The 10,928-nt window shown below is 33.8% G+C and overlaps 3 protein-coding genes across 3 annotated transcripts; 2 read left to right on the top strand and 1 right to left on the bottom strand.

The window, feature by feature from the left end:
- Positions 1-774: 774 nt before the first annotated feature.
- On the top strand, positions 775-2,703 carry LOC137836361 (uncharacterized). Its single transcript, XM_068645091.1, has 4 exons — positions 775-1,007; positions 1,625-1,726; positions 1,951-2,185; positions 2,486-2,703. The coding sequence occupies exons 1-3, from the start codon at positions 825-827 to the stop codon at positions 2,182-2,184; spliced, it is 519 nt and encodes a 172-aa protein (XP_068501192.1). The 5' UTR covers positions 775-824; the 3' UTR covers position 2,185; positions 2,486-2,703.
- Positions 2,704-5,535: 2,832 nt separating this feature from the next.
- On the bottom strand, positions 5,536-7,116 carry LOC137836360 (low affinity inorganic phosphate transporter 4). Its single transcript, XM_068645090.1, has one exon. The coding sequence runs from the start codon at positions 7,111-7,113 to the stop codon at positions 5,536-5,538; it is 1,578 nt and encodes a 525-aa protein (XP_068501191.1). The 5' UTR covers positions 7,114-7,116.
- A 1,134-nt stretch (positions 7,117-8,250) lies between these two features.
- LOC137836358 (methyl-CpG-binding domain-containing protein 7-like) lies at positions 8,251-10,788 on the top strand. The gene is made up of 6 exons (XM_068645089.1): positions 8,251-8,494; positions 9,295-9,423; positions 9,920-9,982; positions 10,094-10,234; positions 10,313-10,511; positions 10,604-10,788. The coding sequence occupies exons 1-5, from the start codon at positions 8,291-8,293 to the stop codon at positions 10,508-10,510; spliced, it is 735 nt and encodes a 244-aa protein (XP_068501190.1). The 5' UTR covers positions 8,251-8,290; the 3' UTR covers position 10,511; positions 10,604-10,788.
- Positions 10,789-10,928: the final 140 nt, after the last annotated feature.

Below are 10,928 nucleotides of genomic sequence, written 5' to 3'. Positions count from 1 at the left end.
CCTTCTTAGTTTCACTCTTAATTTTTTCAATTTTTTGTATCATTAATATAATTTTTTTATCAAGATTCTTATTCTATGAAATGTATTACACATGTAAAAATGTGATTAAAAATATAGCAATTGTTAACAATTTTTTTTTGTTTCCAAACAAATTGTTAACAAATATGTCGATTTAATAATAAATTTATCTTGAGAATTTAATGATATAAAAACTTATTTCTCATCAAACATTTAGCCCCACAATCTAACTTAATTAATTATATAGATAGATAGATTTTGTTTTAATATTTAAATTAAAAAACAATATTTTAAATATCTGTAGTAATATAAAAAGAGTGGATAAATATTTAAAAGCAAATAATTAGAATAAACAAATGCATTAAAAGTGGTCAAAAATATTAAAAAATGAATTGTAGAATATAAAAAAAAAATTGTTAATTAATGATAAAGTTAATTTCTAAACATGACAAGATAGAACATCATTATTAACTTTCATATCTTAAAAAAAACTAAAGCATAAAACAAGTAAAAGATAATAGTGCAAAGTCTTGAGAAATAAAAAAAAAATTAACTAATTAATAAGCTTTAAGTGAACCTGTTCTTTGTTTAAGTAGACTTCTCAGTTACCCTAATCCTTGCTGGGGTAAATTACTATTCTAGACACTACTTCCAAAACATTTATGTTACCTAGGGAAAAAAGTGGGGGTATTTTGGGTAACAATAATATGTTTGGTTATGAGATAAGAGTGAACAGACACAGATGAAAACACACACGAAAACACACTGCTGCAGTTGTCTTCAGAAAACATCAACAACACCAAACAATGTCGAGCAAAGACTCAAAGGTGAAGGAAGTAACACCATTCCAAGTTAAGAGAGAAGACATTTTCTACAGTGCTGAAAACGAAATCATGTTTTCAAGGGAGCTGCATGCTGGTAGTTCATCACATCTCAAGCTTTCTGATGAGGGAAAACTCCATGGATCTAGCCCTACTTACTCCGACAAGGTAAACCTTCTCTTCTTCATCCATCAAGTGTTGTTTATTCATTCATGCATGCATGCATAAGGTTCACTTAAGGATCTATGGATCTACCCAAAACACCATAGTGAAAGATGACACAGCTTCGGAAACATATAGATCTTGTTCTTTACCATGAAAAAGTTCTCTGCATTGTCTTTTTAGCCACAAAATAATGTTATCTTCAAGAAACTGACATGGTGTGATGTGATTGGTACAAAACATGCTGTTTTTGACACTTGCTCGGAGCTTAAACGGTTTTTTAGCTTTGTAAGAAGATATGTTGCTGAAAAATCCTATTTTATTTATTTTTTAATTGTAAAAACATGTTTATCGTGTTACAAGAGGTGTTTGATTCCTTGCATGGATATTATTATCTTGAAAAATTAGTTTTTGACCCTTTTGTTTAATTCCTTGCATGGATATTGTTATGAAGTTTTTTCACATTTATCTTGATTTTGAAGCTGAAAGATAAAAATCTTAGGTTTACCACCTATTCACCTACCTCTTGATGTTGTTTCTTTTTTCAATGTAGCTAAAAAGAACTGCAAAGAAGTTGTTTGAATTTCTCTCGGTGCTTTGATCTAAAACTATATTTTCTGCAGAATTCTACTGATCAGTCTGCAGTAGGACAGCAAATATCTTTTTCAGAAGATGAAGAAGAAGAGATGAACACTCCGGTGTTCTACAGACGCTATGGATCCAAGGTGAGTTTCAAAACTACAGAATTTAACAGTTGATTGTTGTTATTTGATGTCTGATCCTAACTGCTGAGATGTATAAGTTAAACAGTAATGTCTTTGTTATTACTTGAAATCTGAGACTTAGCTGATATGTCAAGTTTGTATAGAGATGCAAAGTTTTTCTTTTTAAAAAAGAACAAAAGGTGAATCATGTAGTTAATGTAACTATTTGTGAATGTATTGTGAAGAAACGAATGAAGTTGGATCATCAGAAAAACACCAACTCAGAGAAGAACATCAGAGGTCCGGTGCATGACTTACCTGGACCACCACCACAAAAAGTAACTTGGGTTCTGGCTGGTGCTCCCAACCAGTGGGATGCTTATGTTAATGGTTGTGCTGTTTCAGAAGCTGAGAAGCTCAGATGGGCTGAAGCATTTGTGCTATCCACCCGTGATAATGGTGATAATGGAAACAACTAGGGTAAGCTTGAAATAAACTAATTCTGCTATATATCATGTGATTTAAGTTTTTTTTTTCAATATTGTTGTTTTTTATAAGTGAATACAAATCTTATTTCATAAGAAGATGCAAATTTTATCTCATAAGTCAATTTCATATCTCAGTGTTTTATGAGATTAAGTTAAGTTTAAACACCATATCTTATCTCATATGAAGATGCATATCTTATCTCATAATTCAGTTTTATATCTCAGTATTTTATGAGATTAAGCTAAGTTTAAACACCATCGAAATCACTGATTGATAATATTCATTTTGCAGGGTTGGATGAGGATGTTCCTGAGCTGAGAGTAGCTGAGAATGAGATTATTCCCTTTGAACTTATCTTGAATAAATTTTATGCAGACATTATTCTATTTTTAGAATATGCAGACATTATTTTTCCTTAAGAAGTGTAATTTGTATCACTGTTTGGATTGCACGTGGATTCTAGAATGCTGGGTAATGATCGATATTTTTGCTTTATCATTTCATTTCAATCTTGAGTTTTTTTTTGCAATATCAATATCTTATGTGCATGTTTACGATAATAACTTTTGTTCAAAAAGAATTGTTTGATCAGTACCACACACATGACACATACAAAAAATGTTTTCATGGTTTCAATTTGTTTTTTTCCTTTGGCAATTCACTCTAGTTTTCACTCCAATATATGGAATTCGATACTTTCTATAAGAACACAAATTTGAAGGCATTCTTTTTTTCTCTTTTATGGAGAAGCAAAGGTTTTAGAAACTTTATTTTTGAAAATGATATGATTTAGAACATTTCTAAAAAGTAATATAGAACAATGAGAAATATATAATTAATTAAGTATATGGTTTATAGAAAAGAAATGATTATATACAATAGCAATTTATCCACAAAGAAACTGAACAAAATTGAACAAAATGAAGGAAAAAATAATCAATTATATATAATATCTAATTATATTTCATTGTAATATTTGGAGAATTGATGTTTACAATTTCTAACTTGCCATTTAAAGGTTTGAAGAAATAGTAAGAAGGATTTTTGTGGACAAACTATTTGGTGTTTGATTTTAACATGAATAAGAGTGAAGAGTTGTTTGTGATATATTTATTATCTTAGAAGAGAATATTTGATTTGTGGCAACTATTTTTTGATTGAAAACTAATAAATTAAGGAAAATATAGAATTAAGTAAAATAGAACATTTTATAAATGTTTCAATCTTTATAAAAAACAACCAGTTAAGTAAAACAGAGTATTCCAGGATTAACTAAAACAGAACATTTTAGAAATGTTCCAACCTTTATACAATGATTAAGTAAAACGGAACATTTTAGGAATGTTTCAACCTTTATACAAGAAAAATCAATTAAGTAAAACAAAGCATTTCAGAGTTAAGTATAACAGAGTAAAACTGAGCATTTCAGGATTAAGTATAACAGAGTAAAACTGAGCATTTCAGGGTTAAGTATAACAGAGTAAAACTGAGCATTTCAGGTTAAGTATAACAGAACATCTCAGGATAAAGTATAACAGAACATTTCAGAAATGTTTCAACCCTTTAAAAAAAATCAGTAAATCTTTTATCTCAAAAATAATATCAAGATGCATCTCCACTGCAAAACCAGAAAACCAAATCTAGCTAAATCTTTACAAAACACAAAATAATCCCAAACTAGCCAACTATCTAACCAAATTATACCCCTCTCTAGACCATTTTATTAGCCATTGAGAATAACATAAGATAGTACTCAATAGAGAAATGTCCTCAAATTTTACACACAAACCACTACATCTCGTTCTTATCTTTCTTTCTTTGTTTGGATTAAAAAGAAGGACTAAGGTGTTCCTCATGAGCCTCAACTTTGTCTTCATGCTTAAAGTTTTCTCTGATAAAGATTTCAACTTTTCTTGAATGTTTCTCTTGTTTTCCTATAATCATTCTTCACATGTATTTGCAATACTTGATATACTACTTTGATCTTGCTTTTTTGAAGCAATTTCAATACTTATGGCTCAAAGATCAAGATCCTTGCAACTTCTTAATCTTCACAATTTCTCCTTCTTTGGATTCCTCAATCACCTCGTATTTAGATTGAAGTCTTGAGTCAATGGTTTGTATGATGTCAATTAATTTTTCTAGGAGATCTATATCATGAGTAAAAGGTGTCAGTATCATAGTAAGGATTAAGGTATTGTAGTTGTGTAAAGAGATAGAGGAAATGAGCTTTAAGGTAAGTCTGTTATATAAGGATTGAGGTATTCCTGAAATATCTCTTATTTATTCATTCGTTTTTTGCTGATAAAAAAAGTCACCTATGCGATCAAAGATTTGTGAGAGTACGAATGACATGATCTTTTCCAGAGTCATCTGATTTGTGATGTGGTTTTCTCTCCACACTCCCTTCATCATTTTTGTGTGTCTCAATACATGACAAAGATAATTGGCTACCTTAAGCTCATTTGAAATACTTCCTCATTAGTGTTTGGAGTCTCACTTTCTTGATCTTCTCACCACTAAAAACACACCTTTGTAAAAAATCTTAATTTTCCTTTGTTACAGATGCTTTTGGATATCCTCTCAAAGATGCTCACATTTACACTTTAGTGAATCACAACATCCTTGTGATTTCCTATGCTTCCATTAGGTTGTTTTCCAATTCTTGATAGTCATTCTATACAACACTTAAATTTAAAGACCACACTCATTTGTGTATTCCATCTATCTTAATGTTTGCCATCAAACATTCATAAATTGTATGGAAATCTTTCATTTTAAATCATGATTTTTAACTATCAGATAGGGAGAGAAAAAACTACAATGACAACCATCACTTCTCATAGTGAAAACACAGTTTTTTCTGCTATTTCTAATAATCTTTTTCTTTAAGGTAGTTGGAATCATTGATTCATGTGTGGGTACTCATGTAAAACTCTTACATCTCTCAATCCCTATATCATTCTATGGGCGTTATTCAACATTTCTCCTATATTGTTGCTTTATAATATTTAAAAATATGAAATATGAGAAATAAAATGTAGAATATAAAAGGTGGTTAACTAATGATATTGTTAATTTGTAGACATAAAAATGAATTCCTTTTTCGTAACAATGGTTCTCCTTTCAATAGATTAACACAAAATATATTAACAACATACATTAATCCACGATCACAAACACAAATCCAATCTCTTATTCTTAGAATGTATAAACCTATACCATGAGACACCAAAAACCATCAATTTTGGCTCCATTATTGCTATGATATTAGTACTTGTAACCATTGTTCTTATTATCATACTGTAATAAACCTGCAATTGAATCCATTTTTGTTCAGTTCACATGGTCTCGCTCCTTGCTCCCTGTGCCCTAGTATTGTTGGGAGTTGGTGTGAGTTCACTCTCTCTCCCATCTTCTCCAGAAATCTCCTCCAACGATCTTCCCTTAGTCTCAGTAACCAAGAAGGAGCAGAAGAACCCTAACATGTTAGTCACCGCCAGAATAATCATGGCCTTCTTGATCTTCTTCGTTTCACCGCCCACCGTCAAGCTCTGTATCCCGAACGCCCCCACCAGCGCCCCAGCCTTCCCCGCCGCCGCACTCAGCGCATGGCACGTGCTTCTCACACGGGTCGGAAACAGCTCCGCCGGAAGCACGAACGTGGTGCTGTTGGGTCCAAAGTTCGCGAAGAAGAACGTCAACCCGTAGAGAAGAGCGAAGAGGCCCTTGCTCTCGTTCTTGAGGTAATCGTACTTCACACCGATCACAAACATGAAGAACGACATCATGAAGAACCCCACTAGTTGGATTTTGTAGCGGCCCAGCTTCTCGATGAAGAAAACCGTGAACCAGTAACCGGGGAAGGTGCCGAGCAGAGCGATCACGAACATCGCACGTGACGTCTGGAACACTTCGCTGATGGCACTCATGTTAAACTCTTTGTCTATGAGTCCAATGGCGGGGAAAATATCCTTCTGCGTTAGATTCTGGCTGTAGAAAGCTATGTCAAGAAGAAACCAGCAGGTCATGGTTCCGATCAAATGGCGACCGTGACGCTGGAAGAACTCGTTCGACCACAAAGGGTAGTTATTCGCAGCGTTGAACTCCGCCACCTTATCCTGCTCCGCTTGGATTTCAATGTCCAAAACTCTCGCCATATCTGCAGCAGCTTGTTTCGCGTTGCCTTCTATGATGGCAGTGTAGCGTCCAGTTTCTGGCATCTTCATTCGCCAGTAGTAAGTCAGCAACGCCGGAACGGCGCCGATCATGAGAACCAACCGCCACAGAAGATCACTCTCCGGTTGCGTGGACAAGACGCGGTTTTGGATGTACGACGGAGCAGGGTAATAGGATCTGAAAAGCCCAGCTAGTGTCATGGAGACGAGCCCCGCGAAGATGATTCCCACTCCCTGCATGGCGAACACGGCGGCTATAAACGCGCCGCGTGTCCTCTTGTTGGCGTACTCCGACATGATAGTGGCGGAGAGGGGGTAGTCGCCGCCGATGCCAAAGCCGAGCCAGAAGCGAAAGAAACATAGCGTTCCCATTACGGACTTTGCGGAGGAGCCCAAGGAGAGACCAGAGGCGATGGCGCAGAGAACCATGAGGATGAGAGTGACTCCGTAGACCTTTTTGCGGCCGAGTTTGTCGCCGAGCCAGCCGAAGACTAGCTGGCCGGAAAGGGTTCCGACAAGGGCGACGCCGACAACGAAGTTGTTGACAGAAGTTGGGAGCTTTCCCGGCTTGTCGGAGCTAGGATCGAAGTAGTACAAGCGTCCAAGAAGTTTGGAAACAGTGGAGATGCAGAAAAGGTCGTAGGCGTCGGTGAAAAAGCCCATGCCTGCAATGACTATGGCCGTCACGTGGTACCATTGGGTTCGCGCTGAATCAAGCGCTTCAAGCACTTCCAGTGCCATTGTTAACAAAGCTTCCTCTTCACTTTCCTCACAACTGGTTTATTATCTTCTCTCACCATCAACACTTCTTCTTATATATACATACAAGACAAATGTTTATACAAGTTTGAAACTGTTTAATGCAGCCATGGACGTTTACACCTAAGCTTTTGGGGATGTGAACGAGAGAAAATTGAGATTAATTGGTACTTTTTTATGTGGATATTCTCCTTACCATGATCATCTCAGAAGGATATGCTTAATTTTGGCTAAGTTTTGTTTGGCTTCTTCTTCTTCTTTGTTGCTGTGTTCCCATAGGAAACGCCATGGCATTATTCTGTTGGGGTTTTAGCTGCTTGTGACAGCTATCAAATGATGAAGTGAATGTGAGACAAAGAAAGTTACTATGCTTGTTTACAATGTTGTGTTCTTCATCAATTTATTAACACCACAAGTGTCAAAAATAATAATATTTTATTTATATTGTGGGATCCACAAAAATATTGATGTTCTGGACTTAAGAATTAAACATATAAACTCATGGTTAATCCCAAAGGTAATATGAATATAAAAGTGGTGTGTAAAAGGAAAAAAAATAATCATTGTTTTCTCCTTTTAATTTCTCTATATTACAATTATATGTGCATTTATGTACCATATATTACATATTAATAAACCATTTATTTTTCCTTTTTAATATTTTTTTCTTCTTTACAAACAACTTATGTTCTATGGTAGTAAAAAGAGAAAATTAAATATGTATTTTATTTATAAAAAAACTCTAATACTTTCAGATTCAATTTATTTTTTCTACATCCTTAACATTATTATTTTAATAATTTTATATATAATTTAATTACAAATTTAATCTTTATTATATATATATATATATATAACCATCATAAGATTATATGTCAATATATAATTTTTCATTATAAAAAGACAGGGTAAATCTTTAAAAATATGAAATATGAGAAATAAAATATAGAATAAAAAAAGTTGTTAATTGATGATATTGTTAATTTGTAGAGATAAAAAGATAGAATATAAACAAGTCAATAGTAATAATATTATTATATAAGGAAATAAAAAATAAAAAAGTTATTGTGTTTTGTTGAATCAGACTCTTCAGATATCCTTAACCTAATGAGTAGACACAGACATTGTTGTTAGCATTGCAGAACAACACTACCATACTATGATGTCCTGCAAGGAAGAATCAGAGGTAGAAGAAGAGGTAACTCCTCTCCATCATGTTCAGAGAGAAGACATTATCAACACTGTTCAAAGCCAACCCCTTTCAACTCAGCTGCATGTTGGTAGTTCATCACAATTCAAGCTTCCTCATGGTTGGATTGTGGAGGAAAAACCACGTCGCTCTAACCCTACTCATCTTGATAGGGTACATCTTCTCTTTCTTACCCATCAACTATTGTTTCTTCATTCATTCATGCATGCATAATGTATCACTGTCATCTTCATCTTCATCTTCAAGGGTTACTGTTATGTTTTACAGTTTAGGAGGCATTTCTGGATTTTTTGACCCTAGACTGTGGGTTAATCTGAAATTTGCACTTTTCAATATTGTCATTTTCTGCAAATAATTTGTAGGGATTAATTAACATGGTGCAGTATAATTGGTAGATAACAGTTTAGGAGGCATTTTTGGATCTTTTTCCTTTACTGTGAATAACTCTCTACATTCTCATTATAGCTGCAAATAATATCATCTCTAAGGCACTGACATGGTGTGATATGATTGTTACAAAACACGCCGTTTTGACACTCTCTCTGTTTCATCAATTTATGTATGCGTATGAAGATCAATTTATTTCATCATGTTAGAAGAGTTTAGATCCTTCAATGGATATTAGTATGATGAGAAATTAGTTTTTGACCTTAGACTGTGGGTTAATCTGAAATTTGCATTTTTCAATATTGTCATTTTGTGCAAATAATTTGTAGGGATTAATTAACATGGTGTAGTATAGTTGGTAGATAACCACGAGAATTAAGCATGTTGCCAAGACTTGGATTTTCAAGTTTAGGTCTAAAAAAATCTGTTGGGGAGAATTCAATCCCTTAGATAAACAGCTCTACCATATGTAGATAGCAAGGTCTTTGTTTTTTTTTTCTATTTTGTGCTTCATTTCTTCCCTTTTTGGCAAAGATTTGATGGTTATTATTGTTTTATTTGTTCAGTATTACTATGAACCGCACACCAGAAGGAAGTTTCGTTCTTTGTTATCTGTTCAGAGACATCTAGCAAAAGAAGCTGGAGATGATGATATTAGTGAAAAAATGATATCAAAAGATATAAAAACAGACACTGTGAGTTCTAATTTCATATTTTGTAACTTTTTTAAGTATGTATTTATAATGCACAGTGTGAGTAACATTTAGAAAAGACAATGAAATATTTCTGAATGTCCACACAAAATTTGTAGAGGAGAAATGTAGAAATGATTGAACATTTTCATGTTTAGACACTTTGTACCTCTTATAATGACACTAATCAATGTTTTGATTGTTATGGAGAAATTCCTGTAACACCAATAAGGTATGCCTAAACTTTACCTTCCACCCAATCTCTTTTGTTAGTTTTTTTAGACTACTTTTCTTTCTCATTTTTCTTTTGGAGATTTTAACTTTTAATTGCTCATTTGAAGATGCAACATTAAAAAAATTTACTCCTACAATGTATCTAAAACAACTGCAAAGAAGTTGTGGAGGTGTAAGGTCTTAAGAACTTGTGAGGTGTAAGGCCTTAAAAACTTGTGGATTAAAGATTTCTCAGTGTTTTGGTTTTAAGTTATATTTTCTGCAGAATTCTACTGAGTCTGGGGAAGGACAACAATTAGAAGAAAATGCAAGTACTGCAATAACCAAGGTGCAAAAACCAAGCACAAGTCATTTTCAATTTGATAATTAATAGTGGTGATTTCAACATATATCTGCATGGTTTGCCTCTTTATAAATCTAATTTATGTTTTCTATTCAGTGGACAGTGAAATCAGACACCTCCGAGAAAAAAGTTCGAGGTACAAGAAGTTGCCGAAATCGTGCTTATAAACCTTATTCGGTGGAACAAGATGAAATAATCACTCCTAAGTCCAGCAAGCACTCTGTTGAATCTGCTGCAGTGAGTTTCAAAACTACAGACTTTATGACATTGAAAAAACTGATAATGTATCTAATGTAACTAGTTGAATGTGTTCAGAAGAAAACCAACTCAGAGAAGAACAACAGAAATCCGGTACATAACTTGATTGGACCACCACCAGACAAAGTAAGCTGGGTTCTGTCTGGTCCAGAAGGCTTCTGGAACCCTTTCGTTGATGGTTTGGCTGTGACAGAAGCTGAAAGGCTGAAATGGTCCGAAGCATTTGTACTATCCATCCGTGATGACGAAGACTAAGGTAAGTTTGAAATAATCCAATACTGCTATCATGTGATTCAAGTTTTTCAAAAGCATTGAGAGTCACTAGTTATTTTTCATTCAATTTTTCAGGGTTGGATGAGGATTTTCTGTATTGAGAATGGCTTATGCTGCTGAACTTACCTTAAAATTTATGCAGACCTTATTTCATTTTAGTATATGCAGACACTTCTAAACTGGGTTATGATTGAGGTTTTTGCATTATCATTTCATTTTAATCTTGAGACTTACTGTCAAATGATTTATCCTATATACATATGGACTTTAACAACTCTTCTCAATTATATAGTGCTATAGCATAACTATATAATTTTCAAATGTTTCCTGAAAAACTTCTAAACATGCAGAGGCAAACCTAATTGATATATTCTGGATTTTTATAAAATCCATCCAATGA

The sequence above is a fragment of the Phaseolus vulgaris genome, chromosome 4 (assembly GCF_000499845.2).
Source record: "Phaseolus vulgaris cultivar G19833 chromosome 4, P. vulgaris v2.0, whole genome shotgun sequence".
Lineage (NCBI taxonomy): Eukaryota > Viridiplantae > Streptophyta > Magnoliopsida > Fabales > Fabaceae > Phaseolus > Phaseolus vulgaris.
The sequence above is the reverse complement of the archived record's forward strand: the minus strand, read 5'-3'. Positions and strand labels throughout refer to the sequence as shown.

Excerpts from the sequence above, each read along its gene's own strand:
- LOC137836358 (XM_068645089.1), top strand. The coding sequence starts at position 8,291 with ATGATGTCCTGCAAGGAAGAATCAGAGGTAGAAGAAGAGGTAACTCCT. Across the intron at positions 9,424-9,919 it reads AAGATATAAAAACAGACACT|AATTCTACTGAGTCTGGGGA; the intron begins GTGAGTTCTAAT and ends TATTTTCTGCAG. Across the intron at positions 10,235-10,312 it reads ACTCTGTTGAATCTGCTGCA|AAGAAAACCAACTCAGAGAA; the intron begins GTGAGTTTCAAA and ends GAATGTGTTCAG.
- LOC137836361 (XM_068645091.1), top strand. The coding sequence starts at position 825 with ATGTCGAGCAAAGACTCAAAGGTGAAGGAAGTAACACCATTCCAAGTT. Across the intron at positions 1,008-1,624 it reads GCCCTACTTACTCCGACAAG|AATTCTACTGATCAGTCTGC; the intron begins GTAAACCTTCTC and ends TATTTTCTGCAG. Across the intron at positions 1,727-1,950 it reads ACAGACGCTATGGATCCAAG|AAACGAATGAAGTTGGATCA; the intron begins GTGAGTTTCAAA and ends TGTATTGTGAAG.
- LOC137836360 (XM_068645090.1), bottom strand. The coding sequence starts at position 7,113 with ATGGCACTGGAAGTGCTTGAAGCGCTTGATTCAGCGCGAACCCAATGG.